At 41.6% G+C, this 26,951-nt stretch overlaps 1 protein-coding gene across 1 annotated transcript; it reads left to right on the top strand.

Moving 5' to 3' along the window:
* slc7a14b (solute carrier family 7 member 14b) lies at window positions 1-26,951 on the top strand (the record flags this gene model as incomplete). The annotated part of the gene is made up of 7 exons (XM_079576251.1): window positions 1-256; window positions 2,162-2,398; window positions 2,510-2,727; window positions 4,593-4,739; window positions 4,829-5,037; window positions 6,572-7,341; window positions 26,590-26,951. The coding sequence occupies 7 exons, from the start codon at window positions 1-3 to the stop codon at window positions 26,949-26,951; spliced, it is 2,199 nt and encodes a 732-aa protein (XP_079432377.1).

The raw sequence follows: 26,951 nt of genomic DNA on the forward strand, positions 1-26,951 counted from the left end.
ATGTACTCCCGGCTGCTGCGGACCAAGCCCGTGGGGTCGATGGGACAGTCCGGGGACGACCTGACCGAGATGGGCGACTCCTCGTCGGGCGTGGGGCTGGCCAAGGTGCTGACCACGGCGGACCTGGTGTCCCTGGGCGTGGGCAGCTGCGTGGGCACCGGGATGTACGTGGTGTCCGGGCTCGTGGCGAAGGCGATGGCGGGGCCCGGGGTCATCCTGTCCTTCATCATCGCAGCGGTGGCGTCTGTGCTGTCAGGTGGGCCACGCGGGGGGTTTGTGAGGGGGACCGGATCAAAAAGACAAAATAATAATTAAAAAAAATAGCAAAATAAAATATTATTAAAAAAGTAAATAAAAAGAAATTATTGCTGAAATGAACTTACAGCTCTAATATTGTAACTTCACCAAAAAGTTAAGGGCCTTCCGTCACATTTGCATGGCCGGTTAGCTCAGTTGGTTAGAGCGTGGTGCTAATAACGCCAAGGTCGCGGGTTCGATCCCCGTACGGGCCACTTGTTTTGAGGTGGCTGGAGTTTGTCCTATGCTTTCAACACATTCATACAAATAACTAGACTCAGTGTGTTGATCTGAATTAGGGCATTTTAGTGCTGATACTCCATAGACATAGTTGCCAAAATCTTTTCCCACATGTTATTGTTATGAAAAGAGTCAATCCCAATAGTTTTGCAAGCTGTAACTTTGTTCTTTGTTTATTAGGATCTCCCTTAACAATTGCCTTGTTTATGGCTAGTCTTCCTGATCATGAGATCACATTTACAATATATTAACAATAAATGCACATCATTCCATTATTCCAGGGAGTCAGCTTGACGATGAGGGGACAGCAGCACCTCCAAAAACAAAGTGGCCCCATGGACTTAGGGGGCCCATAAAGAAGTCTATTTTAGTAGCATGATTGTCCGCCACAGAGTCCAGATCTGAACCCCATTGAGAATCTTTGGGATGTGCCGGAGAAGGCTTTGCTCACTGGTCACACTCTCACATCATCAATACAAGATTTTAGTGAAAGATTAACCTTTCATAACACCTTTAAAAAACTTACGTTAAGGGAGCTTCGACACAAAAATGTGCTTGCAACTTTAAAGAGCTATAACTAAATGACGGAACAATATTTTTTTTAAAAACTTTTTTTTTATTTTGAAGGTCTGACTGTCCTCTTTTCATACATATAAACATATTATAACTTTATAAATATTTTAACCCTTTAAATGCCAACTGTCTGACCCAAAGTTACAACAGTGCATGTTCAAAAAACGAAAAAAAATGAAATATCTTAGCAAAATGGTAAATTTCTGTTCTGGCTGATGTGGCCTGATGTCGGTGACATATGACCCGAAGGATTGGTTTCTAAGTTAAAATGTGTTGATGTAGCAGCGATTTTAGTAAAAAACTCATGTTAAGGGAGCTTCGACACAAAAATGTGCTTGAACATTCAGAGAGTTATAACTCAAGGAAGGAATAATATTGTTTTTTACTTTGTTTATTTGGAAGGTCTGACTCTCCTCTTTTCATACATATACACATTTTATAACTTTTTAACATTTTAACCCTTTCAATGCCAACTTTCTGACCCAAAGTTGCTACAGCGCATGCTCCAAAAACACAAAAAATGAAATATTTTTAAAATTTCAAATCCAAGATGGGAAATTTCTGGTCTGGCTGATGTGGCCTGATGTCTGTGTAAAATGACCCGAAGGATTTGTTTCTAAGTTGAAATTGTGGGAGCTTCCACGTATGTATGGAAAGAGGAGAGTCAGACCTTCACAATAAAAAAAAGTGAAAAGAAATATTGTTCCTTCGTGGAGTTATAGCTCTCTAAAGTTTCCAGCACATTTTTGTGTCGAAGCTCCCTTAACGTGAGTATTTTTTTTATGAGTGTTTACAATGGGGTAAAAATCCAAATGACATCAAATTATTTTAGATCACCAAAAAATACACCCCCTGGGGAAGTTTCACTCAATTGGCTTTAAAAATGTAGGAGTGCAAAAAATAAAAGTCCAAAAGCACAAAAAAATGCACTTGGGTGTAATTAAGGGTTAATGCAACACTGGGCCTTTTAACATTGCAGAATCGTATTGAAACAAGGCTGTATTCAAAGCTAAAGGCCTTCCGACTATTCTCCCCCTGTTCTCTCGGTCAGGCGTGTGTTACGCAGAGTTCGGCGTCCGCGTCCCGAAGACCACGGGCTCGGCCTACACCTACAGCTACGTCACGGTGGGGGAGTTCGTGGCCTTCTTCATCGGCTGGAACCTGATTCTGGAGTATCTGATCGGGACGGCCGCCGGGGCCTCAGCGCTCAGCAGCATGTTCGACTCTTTGGCCAACCACACCATCAGCCACTACATGATCACGCACCTGGGGACACTGCGAGGGCTCGGTACGTGTGCAGAAACAAACACTAAAGACCATTATTACAGTTATTACAATAGAATGATATAGATGACTTGATACATTCATCATTAAAGCCTGTGTGCCCTGTGCTCGTCAGGCAAAGGGGAGGACACGTACCCGGACCTGCTGGCTCTCTTCATTGTGCTCCTGGTCACGGTCATCATCGCTCTCGGTGTCAGAAACTCCGTCGGCTTCAACAACGTCCTGAACGTGGTCAACCTGGTGGTCTGGGTGTTCATGATCATCGCGGGGCTCTTCTTCATCTCTGCTCGATACTGGGAGGGAGGAAACTTTCTGCCCTACGGATGGTCGGGGGTAAGGAAACTATTTGTATTGTGTTTCTGTAAGGATTTACTAAGTACCGGTATTGAAAAAAGTAAAGGTGCTCTTTCCTAATAACAACATAAGTGCCAGACTTTTTGAGGGGAGCATGTTTTCCCTGTATCTGCTTTCCTCTTGGTGCTTCTAACACTAAAACATGTAAGATAGGTCAGGATGAATGAGAGTCTAGTTGTGAGTGCAAGCGGATGGAAATTCGCCAATGCCTGCAATCTGGTGTGGCATGTTTTCTTTTAAGAGTCCTGTGTTCATAGACATTCATTGCCCTGGCCAAAAAAATACATAAAATAAGACAATATTGATTTCAAAACGTTTTATATGAATCATTGGAGGAGGCCAGTAGGTTCTGGAAAGCATTGGTTTGCTGAGCGAGGCAGAGTTGCCACTTATCCTTCAATAACAGATAAACAATATGGTATGGTGTGGTTTTTATTTAGACAGGGACAGTGCACAATTTAACATTGACCAAAAGGAAAGATGTGCCAGGTTATAGCAAAGATGCTAGTTTCCACCTGTCGTCCCTGGGCAGGTTGATGTTACAGTACAAAAAATGATTTTAAATGTAGATGAATACTTGACCATGGATTTATACATTTTGACATCACTAAAAACATACATTTAATTTAAACAAGATTGGAACATTAGAACATTCTCTGCCGGTCCTTTTTCTAGGTGAACGGTCGCTCCCACATGACGTTACAGATTATGAGGGCAAGTTTGTTTTTCTAGAAGCCATTTTTTAGTCAAATGCGCAAAACATACATTTTTGGACTCAATATTTATAGTGTGTGGAAAATGTTGTTATTATTTTGAAGGTTTACTGTTATTTTTATGCTTAAAGGGACTGTACAGAGTTTAAAAATGTTAAAATTGAGTGTTTTCCTCCCCCTACATGTTCCAGCCATGTCCTAATGTGTAGAATGAGCTCAGACCTGTTCACCACAACTGCCTCTAAAAGGTGTTACTTCGGGTCCAAAGTGCCGTCATGCACGAGCTTAATATAGAACCTGCAGTTCTATAAGTAAGACCTGAGGTGGCAGTAGTGAGCATAAAAATGACCAACTTGCATCTAGTCCCTTAACGTGTTGAAAGCAATGGCCTCTGGCTGCTCTGCTTTATGCCCACGACACTAGAGGCCGCCATTGCTGTAGTACCTTCATATCGCCGCTAGCCCCCCATTGAAAAGCATTGGACTTTAGACACGTTAAAAACAACTTTAAAGCCTGGTCCCAATTTTTTTGGAACTATCTAGAGCTAGATATTCCTCCTGTTATAACGCTGGGTTTGTCACAATTAAGGGGACCAGGTTGGTTTTCGTAAGAAGAGTACGAAGAAGAAATCTCGTACTTAATGAGGCTCGGACAGTTAGCATTGGAGCAGCGCGAGCTACACGTCACGCAAGGGCCGAGTCTACAGTGAAGATCCCGCCCTTATGCCCTTTTTAGGAACATGTTTCGTCAGAGCTGGGGAGGGGGAGTCTGTAAATCCGCCATGAATTAGCCAACGACCGTAGTCATTATGGTAAACGGGGAGGAGTGAGTAGAAGCTGTCCATTTATATATACAGTCTATGGTTGAAAGTGTATAATAATTTATTGCAATGCCTCAATAAACTTTCACTTCACTTTCAAAATGTGCTATTGTGACAGGGCTAATTCCAGGTATCAGTGCCCACACAAAAGACCAACCCTTTCTCCCTCTCTGCTGAAAGAGCCGCGCTGATTGCCTTGGACTCAGTAACATTTGATCAAGCTATAACTAAAATATACCCAAAGCAAAGGTGTCATGCCGTGAAAGAAATCCATATAAATGTAATTGTCTACATGTGTTTTTTTCGTGCAGGTGATGCAGGGCGCGGCCACCTGCTTCTACGCCTTCATCGGTTTCGACATCATCGCGACGACCGGAGAAGAAGCCAAAAACCCCAACACCTCCATCCCGTACGCCATCACCGCCTCGCTGGTCACCTGCCTCACTGCTTACGTCTCGGTCTGTACTTCACCATAAAATGTGTGTTACTTATTATTTATGTTTTCCACATTCAGCCCCTCGTGCCCCTCGTGTCCCTCTGTGCCCAGGTGAGCGTGATCCTGACCCTCATGGTTCCCTACGACATGATCGACGGCTCGGCTCCGCTCATGGAGATGTTTGCGGTGCACGGGTTTCTCTGGGGGAAGTACGTGGTGGCGGCCGGCTCCGTGGCTGGACTCACGGTGTCTCTGCTGGGCTCGCTGTTCCCCATGCCCCGGGTCATCTACGCCATGTCCCGGGACGGTCTCCTCTTCAGGTGAGCGAACATATGTGTGTTTACTGTCCCACGGTTTGAGTTTGTGGGATTATGATCACGCTACACCAATTTATAGCTGTGTAATGGTAAAAGAAGATGGGGGTTTAAGTTTAAGTTATTGTTATATTGTTTTCCCAATGGAGGGTTTAAAGGACCTGAGCCATCTTGTCTCTAATATAAAGGATCAGGTTTCCACATTTTATTGACATCTGTCCTTAAAACACCATAAGGAGCAGTGCATTACACAGTTTTAACGCAAAGTTTACAACTGTGCTGAGTTGTTTAAACCAGGGACCCACAAATTGAAACACTTATTTGCTTTTTTGTGGGAAATCCTCTAAGTCCAAGCCAATAGCCATTTATGTTTTTATGCTGTTTTATCTGATATTAGTTCCTAACAGCAGCACCTCACGTGTTTATTGTTACTGCTGTGAAGTGATGAATGCCTGAAGGGTCTGCGTGCAGCCGATAGAGAGTCACATGATCAATGGAGCTCCACTTCTCCACAGGAAATGACGTCACCTTCGCAAGATCACGCATAAACTAATCCAAACTAACCCTAATCCTAACCTTAGCCTTGAAGGAACAGGCCACCGTGTTTCCGTACTGAGATATGTTCTTACCTGAGCTTAGTCCCCGTGGAAGAGCGTGGTAGCTTCAACTTTATCCCCGTTTGGAGCTATAGGAATATACTGGGAGAGGCCAAATACTAACAACATCTTTGGTTGTTTTGCGTGACTGAGCGCACACACAAAGACCAGACAGGTACGCATCAACTTGTCTAAGCTCAGGTAAGAACATATCTCAGTATGGAAAAACGGTGGCCTGTTCCTTTAAGGATAGCAGAATTTACGAAAGCCGTTTAACTGAGAGTCTTTTTCATAAATGTCATGGGAAAAAAGGTGACGTCATTTCCTGATCACGTGACTTAGACCCTCTTGATTAATGCAGTGTTCATGGGAACTGGAAAGCTCGTTTTCCCAAGATGGGACGTCCCGTTAGTTTGTGATATGAGGGGATTTTGATGCCACCAAGTAAAAAGGGTATTTTGTCACTGATTAGTGTTAAACTGAGTAAACCATTGGTGTTACGTCAAAAGAAACACTTTGATTTGCTGGTTTTATAAAATGTTCTTTTTGCTAGCACTAATGTTGGATATTCTCACAATGATGTTAATCCGAGAACAACAAAGCTTATGTTAAACAATAAATGAACAAACCAGATGATTTCCTCAGTCAGGTGCAGAAGTCCGGAAGCTTCGTTTGAGGAAATGTTTTCTGCTGCTGCTCTCTCAACTCGCTTCTAACTCTCATAATACCTCCTGCTCATCGTGATTGTTCATGTAAAATAATGAAATGCATGTTTTTGGCGCATACACTGGTGCTTTGTCAGACCCGACCAGATGCTTTAATGATTAAAATCAAAATGCAGTTTATATGGTATATTATATCTAAAGTTACTGTGCCTAACCATAGTTTCAAAGCCCTTTCACATTCAGTTTAATTGGTTTAATCCCCCCTTGTTTCTCCCACAGATTCCTGTCCCACGTATCCACCTTCACCCACACTCCCGCTGTGGCTTGTGTCATTTCGGGGACCTTCGCCGCCATCTTGGCCCTCCTGGTCAGTTTACGCGACCTCATCGAGATGATGTCCATCGGGACCCTGCTGGCCTACACCCTCGTCAGCGTCTGCATCCTTTTACTGCGCTACCAGCCCGACGAAACCACGGACACGCACCAGTACCGGGCCGAGGACAGCGAGGACATGAAGCCGCTGGAGGACGGAGACTTCCCCACGAAAGACGACCGCCGGCTCATAGACAGTGAGAACTCATCCTATCACGCGGGCGGTGCCGAAGGGGAGGGCGACGATTCCGACTTCCACACCGGACAAGCCCCTCTGCTCAAACGCCTTCTCGGTGGACACTATTACACGATCCGAGTGCGTTTGGGGATGCCGGACGCCTCGGCCCGCCCCACGCCCATCACGGGACGCACCGTCACGAGGTGCACCCTCCTGTTCTTCATCACCAGCTTCTTCATGTGGTCCACCGTGATCTTCGGCGTGGAGCAGGGAGCGGGATTCGGCGCGGTTTTGTCGGGGGTCATGGCGGCGCTGATGGCGGGGTCTCTGGTGAAGCTGATGGTGACGATCCTGCAGCAGCCCGAAAGCCCGCGCCGCCTGCCCTACATGGCGCCCTGCGTGCCCTTCGTCCCCATGGCCGCCATCTTGGTCAACACCTACCTGATGCTGAAACTGAGGCCGCTCACGTGGATACGGTTCACGATCTGGTGCATTATAGGTGAGTAACGTTCCTGAGTCAGTTAGTACACTACAAAAAGTGAATATCAAGCATTGGCTTAAATGACTTGAATTGAGGAAATATATCTTGTTTAGAGAGGGTTTAACTCATTTAGACCTTTTTCCTGATCTGACCAAGATTATTTTGCTAGTTTGATGAAATTTCAGACTGGTTCTATGGTAAATCTCACTTGAAATAAGAAAGTAACACTGCCAATGGGACAAGACCATTTTTCTTACCCCATTGGCAGAGAAACTTACTTGAAATGAAGGCAAAATGTATTGAAACGAGTCAGAAACATCTCAGAACAAGTGAAATAATCTAGGTCAAATGCCCAACTAAATCTTAACGAGTTAAAACAACAAAAATGTGGATTATTATGGTCAAATTGAGACATCTAAACTAATCTAGTAAATTACTTTTTGCAGTGTAATGAATGAAGCGTTAAAAGAAAGCTGAAATCAACAGACTAAGTGAATTTTACAGTTTTTCTCAGTTGGAAGCTTAAAGGAACAGGCCACCGCTTTTTCCATACTGAGATATGTTCTTACCTTAGCTTTGACGAGTTCTTTAGGACCTGTCTGGTCTTCACCCGTGCCTTCAGTCACGTAAACACAGCCAGACGGCGTTAGCATTTAGCCTCTGCTCCTCTCCATAGCTCCAAAACAGGTCAAGATAGAAGCTACCAAGCTCTTCCACGTTTTCCCTATTTAAATGGATGTTTCAGGATTTTTTACATAGGGCCTCATTTCCTAGTTATCCAGAGTGTTGCTGATTTCTGGAGATATTTTCTTTGTAATTCAAGCAGTTCTTATATTTGAAGAGTTTCGTGGCACTAGGCTAATGCAAGGCTAGTGCATTTCTATGGTATCAGCTAGCCTGCAGTAAAAGCAGTCTGACCCGCTCCACAGTGCACCTGAGGCAAATCACTTATAACACCAGACTAACCATATAAATGTCTGTGTCAATAGAATAATTTTAACCATTTTGCATTTAAAATACCTTATATTTGATCAGCATCAGCTACTTGGTTGTATAAGCTATGTAGTAGCGGAGTGATCTACTAGAAAATAGTCCCTCAAAATGTGATGCAAGGTCAGTTATGTTCCAAAAATTACTCTACTGACACAAACATTTATATGGTTAGTCTGGTGTTATAAGTGATTCGCCTCAGGTGCTCTGTGGAGCGGGTCAGACTGTTTTTAATGCAGGCTAGCTGATACCATAGACATGCGCTAGCCTTGCACTAGCCTAGCACCACAAAACTCTTCAAATATAAGAACTGCATGAATTACAAAAATAAAATATCTCCAGAAATCAGCAACACTCTGAATAACTAGGAAATGAGGCCCTATGTCAAAAAACCTGAAATATCCCTTTAAATATGGTTACGTGAAGTGTTAAACTACAAAGTATAATTACACAAAACTAAACAATGTGGATTTTCTAAGCGGATAAAAGGGGGAACTATATTCACTTCACTTTACTGTGCGGATGTCAAACTACTCCTGGTATTATTACGCCTTACAATATAGTTAATTTTTAGAAACTAGAAGGTCTTAGCTTTCAAATGAGGTATCACACTGGCATACAGGCTCTAAACTCTCCAGTCAATTAGCTTGGAGATTTAGATATGCATAATTGGATAAGTCCGTCTGGTGGAGGTGGCAGTTAAGAGGTTCAGCTTGAAGGTTGTAAATCTTTGACCTGGCTCCTCAGTTTGTGACGGCCCTGAGTGAACTGACTACAGTTCAAACTTAGACTGAATCTCCTCAGACCTTGGGCTCTACAGATGTTGGCCACTGGCAGGAAAGACTCAGTGAGTGTTTTACAGTCAAATCTGAAGAGTGTGATTGATGCACTTCCAGCTGTTGTTCCTCTGTGTCTGAGGCAACGGAGGAACAACAACAAAGGGTTCACGTCTAAGGCCGTATTGAAAGATGACATCATAGTTGTATCAAAGATGTAGCACCAAAGTGAGAAACGATTTATATATTTATTATGCCAAATATTCTTTTCCATTCGTTGCCATATTTTGCTAAAGTTAATTTCTGGGCTCTTTATAATAATATAAGATAAGATAAGATAAACCTTTATTGATCTCACAAAGGAGAAATTCACTTGTTACAGTCGGCGTTACTTCACAGTCTTATTGTACAGTCTGACAGCAGTGGGGATGGAGGCTTTGCGGTAGCGCTCCGTCCTGCACTGAGGGTGTCTCATTTGTCGAACGAGTGGAGCAAAAACCTCATAAGCGTCATACAGGGTAACTTTTGTGAAGTTTTATACTTCACAAAACACTACACTAAAATGTTAAGGGAAGAAAATCTCCACTTCAACCACAGTGTGAAAAATCAATACCTTCATATAGTGAGAGGAGAGATTAGGGAGATTTTGTTTTTTACTTTTGCCGCAGATTACTGACATGAAATGTCATTTTATTTATTAATTGCACAAAAATTGCGAGAATGGAATTAAAAACATCCAAATAATGGACAGAGCCAGGTTTAAATGTGTGGTTTAAATGTACTGTATGGTTTTATTTTGTTGATATATTTTTGTGTATCCGAGTGCGTGCACCTGCACAATCTGTAATATGAAACTCACTAACCCACCTCGATTGAGATTTGTTTCCTACGTATGTAGTTTAGATGTTCATTCAACTCTGCTTAATGACATCAAGCCTTAGTTACCAGGACGAGCTGTTTCAAAGAAAATACACAAAAGTAAAGCTGAGAAAAATGATGCTAATGTGACCAGAAAGCAGACGTAGACTTATCATAATCATAATCAGAAATGTTTTATTTGCCATTGTTAATGAACAGGTTCACAACCAGGAATTCTTTCTGGTTCAATCATGCAGCATGAAAGATAAAACATCTAACACATAACTTAGATAAATAATAAACTATACAAATAGTGCAATAGAGCAATAGAGCAGTGCAAACTGCTGGAACAGTTTATGACGTTCATGAGTCTGATACAGAGTTATTGGGTCCTGTTATCGTTCATGAGTCTGATGGTGGAGGGGAATAAACTGTTCATGTGGCGGGAGGTATAGGTCTGAGTGGACTGTAGCCTCCTTAAACCCTAGGGGTTTAGTTTAAGTTTAATGGTTTTGTATCGCCCAATATCACAACAGAAGTCGCCTCACAGGGCTGCACCGAACATTAAGGCAATAAAACAGAGCAATAAATATGACATTGTAAAGTTCAGGTGAATGAAGTATCCAGGCAAACATAATGTCCAAATAAAAGCGGCGCGGGTGTCCCCTGTCCTTAGACTCTCCAGTACGGCAAGGAACAACTCAGAAACCCAGTGGGACAAAAGAGAAACCTTGGGGAGAACCACAGAAGGAGAGATCCACTCCCATGGACGGACAGGCTATAGAGACCCAGGGCCGAAGGGTCCCTCAGCAGACGGGCCAAGATTGCAGTCCTCAGATTCCAGAATGCAGGGTTCCTCCGTTCAGCCGAGGTCATCCGTTCGATGTTGACAGATAGGGTGAATAGTCCATGTCCAGGGTGAGAAGGGTCAGCTGTGATCCGACCCACACAGGTTCTGGAGAGGTGGGAGCTCCCAGCCAATCACCTTCTCAGCAGAGTCAATGCTGGTCCCGGTTTGTGGCACCGGGAACCACACGGTGATGGAGGAGATGAGGATGGTTGGCAGGTTAAGATTCCTCAGCTGCCGCAGGGGGGACACATTTGTTTGTATTCTTCATATATAAAGCAAAAAAGGGAGGAGGGGAGAAGTTACGGGGGCTGATGGGAGTCCCTCTGTAGGCGGGGCCAAGATCGTGAGATGAGACGAGATGTCAGGCGTTAAGAGTCACATCTGAGGAGCGTGATGTTCAGCGATGAGGACACACAGGGTCTGCTTGAGGACAAAGAGACTACAGGATCTGTTGGTGAGAGAGAGGTCTGCGGATGAGAAACAAGATGGTTTTCAGGAGAGGATGGATGACAGGAGTGGAGAGAGGAGAGGACGGGGAGAAAGAGAGAGGACAGGAATGGAGAGAGGAGAGGGGGAAGAACAGAGAGAAGGGAAAAAGAGAAAGAAAATCACACATTCACACTCATTCATACACCAGCGTCAGACACTGGAGGCAAGGCGGGTGAAGTGTCTTGCCCAAGGACACAACGACAGTGTGCGCCTACAGGACATTCCGCTTAAGCGACGACCCAGCGCCACTGTCACCCCAGAAAAAGAAAAAAATGAAAGAGAGAAGGGGGAGAAGAGAAGGGGGAGAGAGAAGAGGAACTGGTGAATGGTCCCATATATGTATCACCTTTTGTACTTGCCTGAGGCACTCAAAAGGCTTTACATCAAGGAACCATTCACCCATTCACACTCATTCATACACCAGCGTCAGACACTGGACAGATAAATCTGTCCTCCTCAGACCTCGAGAGAGATCTGTTCCCCTCAGACCTCGTGAGAGAGATCTGTCCTCCTCAGACCTCGAGAGAGATCTGTTCCCCTCAGGCCCAGTGACCGTTTCTCCTCTGACCCTGCTCCTCCTGGTGTCTCCTGTTGAAGCCATTTTGCCTCCACCGGCCTTGAACGTTGGGCATCTCATGGTCGGCATCGTTCCTCTGGTCGCTCTATCTCCGGTTCCTGATGTCTTGTGAGGCGTAGTTGTTGGGCATTTTATGGTCAGAGTCTTTCCTCTGCTCGTTCTGTCTCCGGTTCCTGATGTCTTGCGAGGCGTAGTTGTTGGTTGCCCGTGTGTCCTGAGGTTCTGTGCTCCTCTCTGGCTCCACGGTTTTCAGCAGATCTGGTGTTTTTTCGTTCGTCTCCTGCTGTGTGGCTGCTGCCTTCACTGCCTTCTCATAAGCGATGTTTTGGCGTAAAAGGCTAATGTTGTCTTTCCGAAGTGCCTCTATGTCGTCCTTCATTTCCACATAGACGTTGGCGGCGTGTTCCAGATTCGCATAAATGACCTTATTATTTATCTGGAGAGCCCGAGCTTCTTCTCTCAACTTGTCCGCCTCTTCCACGGCCTTATCACGGTCCGCCTTCATTTCTAATTTCTCCTCTTCGAGTTTCTTAAGGATCAGGTCGGTTTCCATATTCGGCTGCAGGTGCTGTTGGAAGTTCTGTGATTTGTCCAGCTCCATCTTGGCCTCCTGGAGCTGGGTTTCCAGCTGTAATATGGTCCCTGATGTTTGCATTTTCGACATCTTTAGCTCTTCTGCGAGGACGCATTTTTCAGACACAAGCGACTTGTTCATTTCTTCAAAGTGGCTGATTATTTTAACTTTTTCCTGAATATCTAACTGTAGTCGTTCTCTGGCAGCTGCAGAAGAGTTCAAATTCTCGTACAGTTTCTCCACCTGTCCACGGAGAACGCTTGCTTCTTGCCTAAACCTGTCCGTTTCTTCGTTTGCCTTGTCACAGTCCGTCTTCATTGCTAATTTCTGTTGTTGAAATGTCTCAAACATACAATGATAATCTTGGAGAGTGTGGAGTCTGTCTCTCACACTCTCCTCCAGGTTGTCGTATTGTTTAGAGACTTCATCTTGGAGCACAAGGTTCTTTTGTTGCTCCTCCATCAGTTTTTGACTTGTCTGATGGACCTGGTCTTGTATCTTCTTGCAGGAGACCATTTTTTTGTCCAGGGTCAGCTGCAGAGTCTGGCTCGCTCTCTGCTGTGAGTCCAGCTCTGTATGAAGGACTTCAACCTCTTTCCTCAAGGCAAAAATGGTCTCCTTGGCTTCCTCTGCGGCAGTTTTACTGGCCTCCTTCATGGACAGCTGCTCCTGTTGAAGAGTCTTCATTTCCTCCTCCATCTGGTGGACGTCCTCGTTCAGGGTGGCGTGTTTCATCTCAAGCAGCATAAACTGTTCAAGCTTGAGACGATCCTCCGCCAGCTCCTCGTCCTGCCGCTGGAGCAAAAGCGATTTCTGTCCGACCTGGTTCTCCAGGTCTTTAATCTTCTTGCGAAGTCTCGCGTCTGCTACTTTGAGCTGTCCGTAGTTCGTCTTCAGGGCGTTGATAACCAGCATCAAACTGTCTGTCTGGTTATCATTTTCCTGCTGAAGGAGGAGGATTTTGGCATCTTTCTCCGACATGGAGACTTGAAGCCTTAAGTTCTCCTCGTTCAGACCCTGGTTTTGGGCGCTTAGAGCCAGGACATCGGCTCTACTGTGCCTCAGGGCTTCGCTGGCCACGCACAGCTCGTCCTGTGAACGCAGGGTTTTGTCGGCGAGGTCCCTCGCTAACGAGGAGTTTACTTGACGCTCGCTCTGCACCTGTTCCTGCAAAGAGAGGTTGATCCTCTCCGCTGAACAGAGCGCAAGCCGGAGCTCCTGAATGAGCGCGGCCTCGGAAGAACGCTTCTTCCCAAACATTTTCATGGCTTTTTTCACAAATGCGTTAGTGAAAAAAGCTGGAAAATGCGTTAGTACACGACAAAATGTGTCGGAGAATGTGGCAGATGCGTTGAAATGCTACAAAATGCAGTTCAATGCGTCGAAAACCGTCAAAATGCGTGGAGATACGTGAAAGTGTGTCAAATGCGTCGAAAGGCTCATGGGTGTGTGAAGGAATGACTGTCTGAGGTATGAGGTCATACAGAGATGATGACATCATCACGTTTAGAACAGCTGTAAACATTCCACACAGCTGTCATAGAACTCTAGGGCGTTGCCATGGTAATCTATTGGAACCAATAGATCTACAGTAATATAATACAATACAAGGGGGTGTGGCCTCGCCAAGGGGGCAGAAAACCTCTCATGGGAATCACAATTATTCATTCTTTTCTACTATAAACATATTAATCACACACCAATAAAGTCAAGCCAAAATAAAGTCCATATGGATGTTTTTTCACAGACGTTCAGTTGAAGCGAAAAACGGCACTCTTTGCTGAAATTATATATTTTTCAATACTGGCACGGCATGTGTGGGCTTTTGAGCCACTTTGCTGCTCCCTATGCCTTTATTACAAAAATGTATTCATAATTTAACGTGGAAGTGAATTTGATTTGACCTCATGGTGGTATTGATTCTAGATGATAAGATAAGATAAGATAAGATAAACCTTTATTGATCTCTCAAAGGAGAAATTCACTTGTTACAGTCAGCGTTACTTCACAGTCTTATTGTACAGTCTGACAGCAGTGGGGATGAAGGCTTTGCGGTAGCGCTCCGTCCTGCACTGATGATGAGTTGATGAAGAGAATTATTTAAAATACCAACTTGGGAAACAAAAAGAAAGATAGAATATATTTTGTATATGTTTAAAGGTCTGTATGCAGTTGAGGGAATGCAAATACATTCTTTCAATTTAAAAACAAAAAAACCCCACAACATTTCCTATTGAGTGGCAAAATCGTCCTCAAGTCACAAAAAAAGAAAGATATTGACAAGTAAACTATGCAAATCTATATTATGAAATCAGATGTTTGCATGTGTGGTGCACAATCTGATTATAGCATCAAAATCCTAATAAAGTGTGGTCCCGTACGGCTTGCTTGGTCATTTTGGAGGGTCTTGGTGCCAGCCCCAGGCCCAGATAAAAGAAGAGAGTGTTGTCTTGGCGCCTGCATTCAAACAAATTACATAACCATTTCTTCTTCTGTCTTCCATTGGTGCAAGCAAAAAATCAATCAATCAAACTTTATTTATAAAGCGCTTTTCATACTGAATGGCATCACAAAGTGCTTTACAGATTACAACATTTAAAACAATGCGTGTGGCACAACCTCCCATATATATTTTATATATTAGGATTAAATAAATAGATTAGTCAGTTAAAAGCTAAGCTAAAAAGGCGGGTCTTGAGCCTGCTCTTAAAAACCTGAACGTTCTCTGCAGCCCTGAGCTCCTCCTCCATTGTGTACTTGGATGTACAATATCCCTCTCTCACTTTGTCTTTTCTGTCAGCGTAGTATTTACTCTCACGGACAATTAATGAGTAAAAAAACAAAGTATGCTACGACACCTGCAGTGGCACTTATGGCCTCTAGGGGCATGAGTTACTTAGTACTGCTTTACACAGCACCTCCAGGTCGCCCCAGTGGCATTGAGGATGGGTCGAATGCAGAGAATGAATTTCCCTACGGGGATTAATAAAGTAAACCTTAAGCTTAAGTAACAATTCACAAACACGTGTACATTATTTTCGAATTCTTGTCATAGATGTAAGATAGAAGAGATAACCGGTGTTCATTTCAGCCTATTCAAAGTAATGATCCCGAGTGATCTGTGAAATGAACATGGCTGCTCTATCTCCTCCTACGAAGCCTGTTCCTTAAAGGGGCACAAAGAGTCTGTCAGTCATGGATTTAGGCTTCCACTGCAGTACAAAAACAGCATGGTTAAAAATATGACATCTACCCGAGCGTCATGTGGGTCATAGAAAGTTCTAGAAAGAGAGAAACTCTTTGGAGCCAGGCTTTTAAGCAGTGCAAACAATGTCAACGTCTTCATAGAAACGCTGTTTACCAAGTGTCTTTTGGAGTCGCCCCTGGCCACAAGGGGGTGCTATTACAGCAACGTCAACGTCTCAGGTTAAATGTATGGTTTTATTTTGTTGATATATTTTTGTGTATCCGAGTGCGTGCACCTGCACAATCAGTAATATGAAACCCACTAACCCACCTCGATTGGGATTTGTTTCCTGTGTATGTAGTTTAGATGTTCATTCAACTCTGTTTAATGACATCAAGCATTCAATATAGGCGTTAGTTACCAGGACGAGCTGTTACAAAGAAAATAAACAAAAGTAAAGCCGTCAGGTAAGAAAAATGATGCTAATGTGACCAGAAAGCAGACGTAGACTTATCAGAATCAGAATCAGAAATGTTTTATTTGCCATTGTTAATGAACAGGTTCACAACCAGGAATTCTTTCTGGTTCAATCATGCAGCATGAAACATAAAACATTTAACACATAACTTAGATAAATAATAAACTATACAAATAGTGCAATAGTGCACTGCAAACGGTATAATATCACAGCAGAAGTCGCCTCACAGGGCTGCACCGAACATTAAGGCAATAAAACAGAGCAATAAATATCTAATATCTAATATAGATATATCTAATAATATCTAATAATATAATAAGTATCCAGGAAAACATAATGTCCAAATAAAAGTGGGCAGCAGGCGGCGACGAGCGGCGCGGGTGTCCCCTGTCCTTAGACTCTCCAGTACGGCAAGGAACAACTCAAAAACCCAGCGGGACAAAAGAGAAACCTTGGGGAGAACCACAGAAGGAGAGATCCACTCCCATGGACGGACAGGCTATAGAGACCCAGTCCTTGTTGTTCAGTCGCTGTTGGACGGTGGTAAACCATGGACAGGGCTGAAGACTGATCGACCGGCCGCCTGGAACACAGAGAGGAAGAGAGAATAATGAGATGAGACGAAAAGTCAGGCGTTAAGAGTCACATCTGAGGAGCGTGATGTTCAGCGATGAGGACACACAGGGTCTGCTTGAGGACAAAGAGCCTACAGGATCTGTTGGTGAGAGAGAGGTCTAATAACCTAACCTAATAACCTAATCATATTTTTGCTTGATAATAATATTGGGTCTCATTCACAAAGCGTTCTTAAAGAGACTAGTTATAAGTTGGTCATTTTTGTTAGAGAAATAACAATGGTGTTCGAGAGGATAGATGAATGACAGGCAGCAGTCTGGATGTCTTATGCAGGAGAAGTTTATTTACCATCGGTGCGGGACCCGGAGACATGAACTCGAGACATTGCGCTAGTCCTACCATTCAAGTCTGTCTATGCTTCCACAGAAGAGGGATAAATACCCTCTCAGAGCGTCATACTGATACGCAAGCATTCAGTGGCAGAGAGTGGGCGCCTGAGCACCACAGTCAAGGCTATGACAGAGATAGTACGACTGTACAGCCTGACCCAGTATGATAAATAGCGATTTAATGTTATCCTCTAACACTCCTCCCTTTCAAAACTACAGTTTTCTAGTGGTTTTGACTAAGTGAAAAAAATCAAAATTAAACGCCAGCATAAAATAAACCTGAATCAACTACCTAAGTTTCAATTTAATCCAAAACCAAGATTTTAGAATAAAATCAAAATTCAAATGGTTTATCTATGCCCTAAGTGGAAGCATACACAGAATTGACATTTCAAAACAACATTCAACACTTCATGTGAAGTACCACAGTACATAGTTATACGGGTCATTGTGATGGAAGTAAATGACCCCCCTCCCAGTGACCCCAAAGTACTGAGACATGTGCATCATTAGATTCACTAATCACCCAATCGGGGCAAATACTGCTACCAATAAAAACACATGCATCAAGTACTAAAGGCGTGTAAAAGGGGGTACCATGACCAAACCTCAAATCCCCGACCTGATTGCCAATTATCAGGGATAAGTAAAAGATCATGGCCGCCAATCAGTTTCTCCTGCAAATAATATATTATTGGTCCAAGTCAGAAAATGTACATACAATAAAATACAAACACAACACAATATTCAAAGATATGAATCAATCAATTCTCATGAAAATCATATTCACATATTAAGAGAATGCTCATAGCAAACTATTAATCATGAAACAATCTTCATACCGGATGGTTAATTTCAACACAACACTTGTGAGGCCCGTCAAAACACCTCCAGGTGCTTCAGATCTATACGGATCACGAGTAGACTATCGTGCCGTAACACCTCTTGGTGTGTCTTTGGGATTATTCTGCCCACACACACCAAGAGTTCCCTATTGTCTTCCAAGTCTTCAGGTTGAAATAGAATGGCGTGGAGAATTGGCAGCGTCCATTGAGAAGGGTGCAAGCTCATTCACTCGTGCACTATGAATTTTCCTTAAAATTCAAATCTAACGAGATCGTAAGTCTTATTATTTGTTATCCCTTGCTTCCAATGTTTTAATCAAGATTAAAAATAATGTTACTGAAAACTGCTAAGCAAGAAACCATCATTCAGGACAAAATATATTAAATCCTCTTATACTTCAGGCGTAATGGCCTCTGAAATAGAGCTTAAAACCCTCCCTTTTTGACCTAAACATACCTGCAATGAGCAACACACACAAAACATAACATGAAAGAACCTCACCACAAGATAACCAAGTATTGAATACCTGCCCTTTTATCTTGTGAATCTGTACCTGCAAAGTTATGAATTGAAATAAAATGAAATTGGTAAGTTGAATAACTAAGCCATAAAGAATAAGCACCAAAGATTAAAAAATATAAATGCAAAATCAAAATATAAGCTGAAAACTGACTGGACCAAAATGAGTAATAATATATAGAAAGAATAAAATAGAAAAATAGAAAATGCTAAAATAATAATAATAATAATAAAAATGGAAATATAGAATAAAAGCACTTATTAATATATAAATGAAAATAATAATGAAAAATGAATAATAAAATATAAAATAATTAATGCAAAAAATGTAAATATAAAATGAAAGCACTTATAAATATATAAATGAAGATAATAATGAAATATGAAGTAAATGTAAAAACAATGGGAGTGTGTAAGATGAATCTTTCCATTTAAACTTTATTCAAACTCCAATGGATGTGTGTTTGCCTTCCTGCCAGATCCAACCTGTTTCTCAGGTCGCCTGTGGAAAGAATGTTATACCTTGCAGACATCAACACATCAGTATAATTTCTACAAACTTACCGATTAAGTATGACTTTTCACCAGAGTCAGCTTCAGCCATCATGACATGAATATCAATCATTACTATCATTCGCAAGTTAAAATATTTGATGAGATAATAAGTGTTTCTTTCTCTTGCTTGGAAACACAAAATAGATACACAAGGATACTGATGCTCAGGCACGACCTCCAGACATCCAGAACAAGCTGACATTTTCTTCTTCCACGTTGCCTCCTGCAACAATAAAGAAGCACACTCCGGCCTGCATAAGGCCATATTTTACCATGCCATTGGTATTATTGTTCTCGGCTCATCAGCTCCCGTCCTGAATCAGACCCTCCTGCATCAGAATTCCTCCTGTAAATTCCCTGTCTCTGTGGGAAATTAACGTTATCAACCTGGAAATAATATGGATTAAAACATGTTACACACTCAGTACATAAAAGTTACAAAAACAATCACACTCTTTAATATCATTTCATAGTAAATATAGTAAAAATATAGTAAAAATTAAATCATGGCATTAGTATTGTTAGTATGAAGCAATAATGGCATTACACATTTTCTATTTTCAGAACAACTGGGTTTCACTTACACAACTTTTCTTTATTCTTTATTATGTTGCGTTATTTCTGATACTTTCCCTGTGTTTAATTATCAGGTTTTAGACTTGAAATTAAACTACTTGCTGTAACTTTTGTTTTCTCATTATTTGTTTATTTAGATCAGAAAGAGTCACAATTATTTCTACAGAGAGCAAATCTCCTCTGCTTCTTGGCCCCTCCTTTTTTCAACAATTATAACGAGCTCCGTGTGCACCCAGAGTCGTGATTAGTGTTGAAAGCTGGGCAATATACTTTTGAGGCCATAAGTGTGACCTTTTGAGTGACTCTTGAGATACTGGATTACACTGAAAACTCTTGCTAGTCCGAAATAAAACATGTTTGCCAGCACAAATTTCAAATTTGAAGACACCGCTTTACTTACACTGTATGCAAACCTCTTCATTAGGCTGCATACAGCTCGAAATCACAGCCTCAGATCTAAATCTAAGAACACACGATGCGTTCAAATCTGGATTCAGCCTCCACTGACAATTCTTTGCAAACAACACAATATTTCAACCTAAGCATCCTAAAGTCTTCCAATGTAAATGATCACCTTTATCATAAACGCTTCAAATTAACATACACCAGTATCTCCACTGATCAAAATTTAGGACTTCTCATTTTACCTAAAACCGAAACCAACAACAAAATCCAGAATCAACTGCACAGTCAATTTCTGTGCAGAACTCACTCAATTTACTTAAATTAAATTCACGACATCTTTTATCAATTTCAGAAAGTTCAGAAAGAACATAAACACAAACAACAAATTGTTAAGCCTTAACCCTCCTTGGGTACTAACAACAAATTAATCCCTACAGTCCTATCAACAAAACTATTTCACACGAGTGGTAACTTGTGGATATTTATCTTTCAAAGTTATGTTATCGGCTGTGACAGATCAATGCAACTGCGCTACACAGTAATTTGGGAATTACTCTATTTTTGAGAGGCTAAAATGTTGTTTATTGCATACTATTACTGACTGAACATTCAAATCTCTCTGTCTGTCGTTTTATTATTTTATTTTTGTAAAAAAATGTTATCTCTTAAAATATCCAATAAAATGTATTTATTTATTTATTTTAACTTGATTATTTTTGCTGTTTAAGATGCAGACTCATTGACCAATTTGAGCATTCTATAGTCAAAAATATCAAAATGAGGAAAAAAATAATAATTATAAATCGCAGCAAAAGAGGATCCCATGGGCCGCTGACCCATCGGCAAAAACACCAAAAATTGCTAAAAAAAAGTAAATATAAAATAAGTATATAGCAAAAAAACTTAAAAAATGTAGGTCCAAGTGGTACAGAGAGCAAGGCATCAGACCTGGGCAAATTGTGAGCACTAGTCCTCCTGCAGATGACTGTTCAAGGCTTTCGAGGGGCAGCAGCAGCGGGGCTTTTGTTGGCATGTTTTCGAGGACAGTTTCTCAGCGAGGCAGAGCAGACTCTCAGTTTGGTGGACGATCAGTTTGGCGGACTTTCTCTTCGGCAGACTATCGATTCGGTGAACTTTCATTTCAGGGTCTTTGAGCAATGCACTTGGACCAATGCCCACGCAACGCGCAACAGGCCCTTGCCTTTTCCCATCACCACCAAAAATGGCAAAGTAAAATCTAAAATCTAAAACCTACAAAATTCAGCATGTCCTATTACGCAAAGCATCACAAAAATAAAAGCAAAAATTCTGTACTTTATCAAAAAAGGCCCATCCTCAAAAGAGTCAATGCAGCATGCTTGAAAGTAAGCATAGTGTTATTCATTTCTCCTTTTGTCTTTAATGTGTTTAATTTTAGTTGCCTTTAGGTTCTTAAAACCACATCACTAAGATTAAAACATCAAGAATTGAGATACTGTACTACAAGTTTTCTTTAAATCTTTAACTATATTTTACTATATTAAATTCAATTGTCTATTCCAGACTTAAATTAAATTGGTCTCTAAAGTTTAATTTACACATTTCTGGTCAGGACCCCCAAAAACCCTTTGCGAACTATTCGAGATATAAAGTGTTTAGTAATTTAGACAATGTCAAGCAAAACAACACTTAAACTCTTTTATATTATTTGCATAATTTTCTTTTATTTGACCTCTATATTCAAATCAGTGCTGTTTGCAATTAGGAATTATTTAAAATTCATATTATCTCAGTGCTCGCTATCTCCTAGGGGATCCTAACCCTGTTCCGACTAATGTTGGAATTTATTAAGACACTTAGTTTGCATTCTAAACCTCTGGTTACCTTTGTCGCAAATATGTTTCTCCTAAACACAGTTTGGACTCCAGCTGACCTTGTCTTGAACCTTGTTCTCGAGGCATTACTTAGAAGAGCAAAGGAAGTGTTTTGACTACTCCAATCTAATCTTGGGCACAAAATGTAACAAAGCAAATACTTAAACTATCTTTAAAGGAACCAGGAAAAGCCAACCTGCCGTAATCTGGGCATCTCTCAATATTCAAATCTTTTATAAAGATTAACGATGTGCAACTCCTGTACAACTGAGAGCCTATATAGACATTCAGAGCCTAGAAAGACAGAGTTAAATTTCACTTTACCACAAGTCTAAACAGTGAAGACAAAATAACAAAATATAATATTTTTCAGGTCCTGGTATTTTAGAACCAGGCCTACAAACTCAGGCTTCTCAAGCAAATCACAGCAGAACAACATTTATCCATCTATTCTATTATTGGGCTAATAAACTAAAAATGCAAGCCATTTCAACTTCTCAATTGTGCGCATTTTACTTTTAAATTTGTCTGACTGTGATCAATATCATTTGTTTTTATTGCTCATCACACACAAATCATACCTTTTATTAACATAACTACTTGTAGTTATACATCTTTCCCTCATAGATTTTTTCCTTGTGTATTTTAAAACCCAGTTGTTATACTCACAAGTTGCAGCTAAAACAGAGACATTGTGACATTGTGACACCGGAAATCAGTCCTCCACACAGTTCCTGTGGCCTGTAACAGATTATAAAGCAGCATCAATTCACAAAAATAACACATTTTTCAATTCATCATCACCGTCATGTGAACATCAATTGATTGTGATTCAAAATGCGGACATTGTTTACCCTACGGGGACTCTTAACTTGTATCATTGCTTTACCAATGCATTATCATTATTCAAAAGCATACCCCCCTATTCTATGAAATAGTTATAGCAAACAATGTTGGCATTTTGTTTTGTTAAACTGACTCAACAATCTTCCGAGGCAAGAGTTTATCAGGAACGCTCTGCTCATGGACCTTCACAGACAGAGACAAAACAATAATAGATAGGAGAAACAGTAGATGTGGACAGAGGAGACAAGGCAGAGACACAAAATGTGAGCATCACTCTCCCTGAATTATTCTTACTTTGAAATAAGTGAAAATGTTCATAATTTGGTCTAACATTATGTCATTGCATCTTGCTGAATGGCAAAGAAGCCGAACAGCATCAGGTCACCCCTAACAACACAATCTGTCCTTTGTATAAAACTGACAGATCCCTTACTTTGTTCATTCAGACCCTTGTTCTTCTTTGACCCTGTGTCCGTGAAAACTCTCTACTCTCGTAGTTTGTTGCTTGTGAACACGGTCGGTGTTATACAGCAAGACCTTCACTTATAAGTCCAGATATAGGTGAAATCTCTGGCAAATTACTTATGTGAGAGTAACATTACTTTGAAATAATTTAGTTTTTACTCGCTCAAGTGCAGTGGTGGAAAGCAACAAAGTAAAAGCACAAGTACAAGCAAAAGGTAAAAGTATGGGCATCTTACTTTTCTTTAGTAAATTTATGATGAATGAACCTCTACTTTACTTCACTATATTTTTCAATTGGGTTAAAAGTAAAGCATTTTATTTTCAAAGTGACCTCATTACGATGAACTGGTTAGACCCAATTTAGACTTGGTTTAGTGGTTTAGTCTTTTAAACCTTGTTTTAAACCCGGTTCAAACCTAGTCCAATGGTTTACTCCTTTAAACCTTGTTTTAGACCTTGTTTAAACCGGATTCAAATGATTTTAAAATCCTGCACAATAATCTCTTAAATACCTTCACCTTCCGCTTATAAAGCACATTCCACAATGCATAACTCAACACTTCTACTTAAGTCAAAATCATGTCAGATACCTTCACTTCTTCTCAAGTAAAAGAATCTGTATCTGCACTCTTAAGTAAGAGTGTCGAGCAATTCCTCCACCACTGGATTTTACTCGCTCAAGTGTACTCGAATGCTGTGAGTACTGAGTAACTGTGAGGATGGTGTTGCCTCTATTTTACTTTGTTGGTGTCAGTGTAATCTTATTACCAAAGAATGTACAGTTTTACTCAAATAAGCATGTTGTTATCGCAAAATAACTCAGTACACTTTATGTTCTCTGTGTGTCCATTATAGCCCTAAGTAAAAAATTCAAGCAAACATCAAATAAACCAAGCAAACAAAGCAAACCAAGCAAGGAAGCACAGAATATGAAATATAAAAACATGGAAATAAAGATCTACTCGCTGCATCCAGAGCCATAGCCATCAGTTACATTTCTCTCAATGTTCATCAGTTGATTCTGGAGTTTCACAGTTAGATTAGAAATGAACAAACACAACAGCCTCCATAGGTTGTATATGGAGCGTACGTGTTCCTCTCTTTTGTGCACATCTCAAAAATCGGTGCTAAGCGGGTTATCTCTCTTAGGAGAAAAATATCCTAGGTTCATCTCCTACCCATAATCCCTTAGCACCAGTACAACTACTCTCTCTACTTCTTGTAACTATTCTATAGTCAGAAGAAAAATCAGCAGATGTATATTAAACCACAAGCTTTTATGACCACTAAAAACAGATAGTTCTATTCAAGTTTTCACACCAGCCTGTGGTCACAGTCCTCTGACTGTGGCGTATTTCTAAGTCCAACTGCCTTAGTAATTAATTACACGGCCTATGTAATTATTACCGACTCAATATTCAGCACTTAGTTCAAAATTAAAAGTAACATGAAACAACAGCTTTACACAGTAGCCCACAGCTTTTGCTTTGACCCACACTTGCTATCCGTAAACCAGACATAGAGACCAGTGACCTGGACCCAGACTCGTTTACAGCTTTCTGGAGCATTCTAGCTTCCTGGCTATGTCGGTGTGAGGCCTTTTGTTTGACACTAAAATTAACATTAAACAAAGCTTTACACTCAAGATAGTCTATAATATGTGTTCCTCACTCTTGCCTATGACGGCTATGTGGATAAACAGTAGAGTCAACAAGTTTAAAACCTGACCTACTCTAAACTGTATGCATGGAGCTTCACAGATTATTGCAGCTATTTCAGTTCAAGCTTTGTGCATCGGAATACCCCAGTCACCTAGTGGACCTAAAGTCCCTACTCTCGACCGGAACCAAACATCCAGAATTAACCGATAACATGAGATTATGTCATTTTTACTAATTGTACGTTTCCCATTGCATTGTTCTTTTTTCTATCAAGCATGAATCTGGCAAGGCCATTCCCCCTCCCTTTTATCAAAGGATAAAAATGCACTCACCAGATCAGCTGTAGACATGTTCGTTGACGCCAAATTGTTAGAGAAATAACAATGGTGTTCGAGAGGATAGATGAATGACAGGCAGCAGTCTGGATGTCTTATGCAGGAGAAGTTTATTTACCATCGGTGCGGGACCCGGAGACATGAACTCGAGACATTGCGCTAGTCCTACCATTCAAGTCTGTCTATGCTTCCACAGAAGAGGGATAAATACCCTCTCAGAGCGTCATACTGATACGCAAGCATTCAGTGGCAGAGAGTGGGCGCCTGAGCACCACAGTCAAGGCTATGACAGAGATAGTACGACTGTACAGCCTGACCCAGTATGATAAATAGCGATTTAATGTTATCCTCTAACAATTTTATGCTCACTACTGCCACCTCAGGTCTTACACATAACTGCACCTTCTATATTAAGCTCGTGCATGACGGCACTTCGGACCCAAAGTAACACCTTTTTGAGTGACAGTACAGGATTTTAGAGGCAGTTGTGGTGAACAGGTCTGAGCTCATTCTACACATTAGGACATGGCTGGAACATGTAGGGGGAGGAAAATATATAATTTTAACATTTTTAAACTCTATATAGTCCCTTTAAGAAGACAAATCTCTTCTGAACTTCTTAACCACCCCTTTAACCAACTTCATTTTTTCCAGTTTGACTAAACCCAAATCAAAAAGCTTCTTGACCAGTGTAACGCCTCATTCGAACACCTGCAAAAATTTTCAAGCGTTTTTGTCATGTTTTCGTCTCTTATAGGTCTCTTTTTTGTCTCTGTCCTTTCTTGTAGTGTTTTTATGGTGTTTTTGTTGCTTTTTCATCTTTTTTTTGTTGCTTGTCGGGCACATTTTTGCTGCTCTTTTGTATTTTTTTGTTGCATATTCATCCTCATTTTCGTTGCTATTTTCACCCTTTTTTTTCCCAAGAAGCTTTTAGATTTGGTTTAAGCCAAAGTGAAGAGTATGGCCCATCCATCCATTTTCTTACACTTGTCCGTCGTGGGGGCAGCTGTCGGAGCTGCCCAAATCACATTGCACCAGCCCCTTATGGCTCCTCCTGCAGGTGGTGGGTCCACAGAAGGACGGCCTAATGGTTCTAATCAGGCCTGTCGGTCTCTCATAAGAGGCTTCTGAACCGCTCTTTGTCTGACCCATCACCGAGGACCTGTTTGCCCTGGGAGACCCTACCAGGGGCACAAAGCCCCCGACAACAGAGCTCCCAGGATCATTCGGGCGCTCAAACCCCTCCACCACATTAAGATGGTGGTTCCAGGAGGGGTAGAAAATGGCATTTGCATTAAATTGAAAAGACACGCACTCTTAACTTCCATATATGGGCATAACAAGAGCATCATCAGTTACTTTTGAAAAAACAATGCTCTTACTTCAGAAAAAGATCGCAGAACTTTGTGAATGACAAATATCTGTGTAAGTTTCACTGATTTCACTTTCTTGTTCCTTTAGGTTTGCTGATTTACGGCTGTTACGGCGTGTGGCACAGCACCCTGGAGCTGAACGCGCGGGAGGAGCAGGCTCAGGCCAGCACCTACCAACGATACGACGACCACCTGGACGACACCTTCAACCCAGAGTTTTACCCGGAGGAGGGGGACAGCGAGCGGCCGTATCAGGGCTGGAGCGCGCCGGAGGAGAGGGGCTACCACTACACCGCCCAGCAGGACCAAGCAGGGCAGGACGTCCCGTATGAAGAGGAGGAGGAGGAGGGAGAGGAGGGAGAAGGATATGGATACCAGTCGGCTCCACGGGCTCAGCACAAGAGCTCCAGGGGACGGACCAATCGAGGCTTCTTCGACGACGACGACTGA

This window comes from Gobius niger, assembly GCF_951799975.1.
Source record: "Gobius niger genome assembly, chromosome: 18".
Classification (NCBI taxonomy): Eukaryota; Metazoa; Chordata; class Actinopteri; order Gobiiformes; family Gobiidae; genus Gobius; species Gobius niger.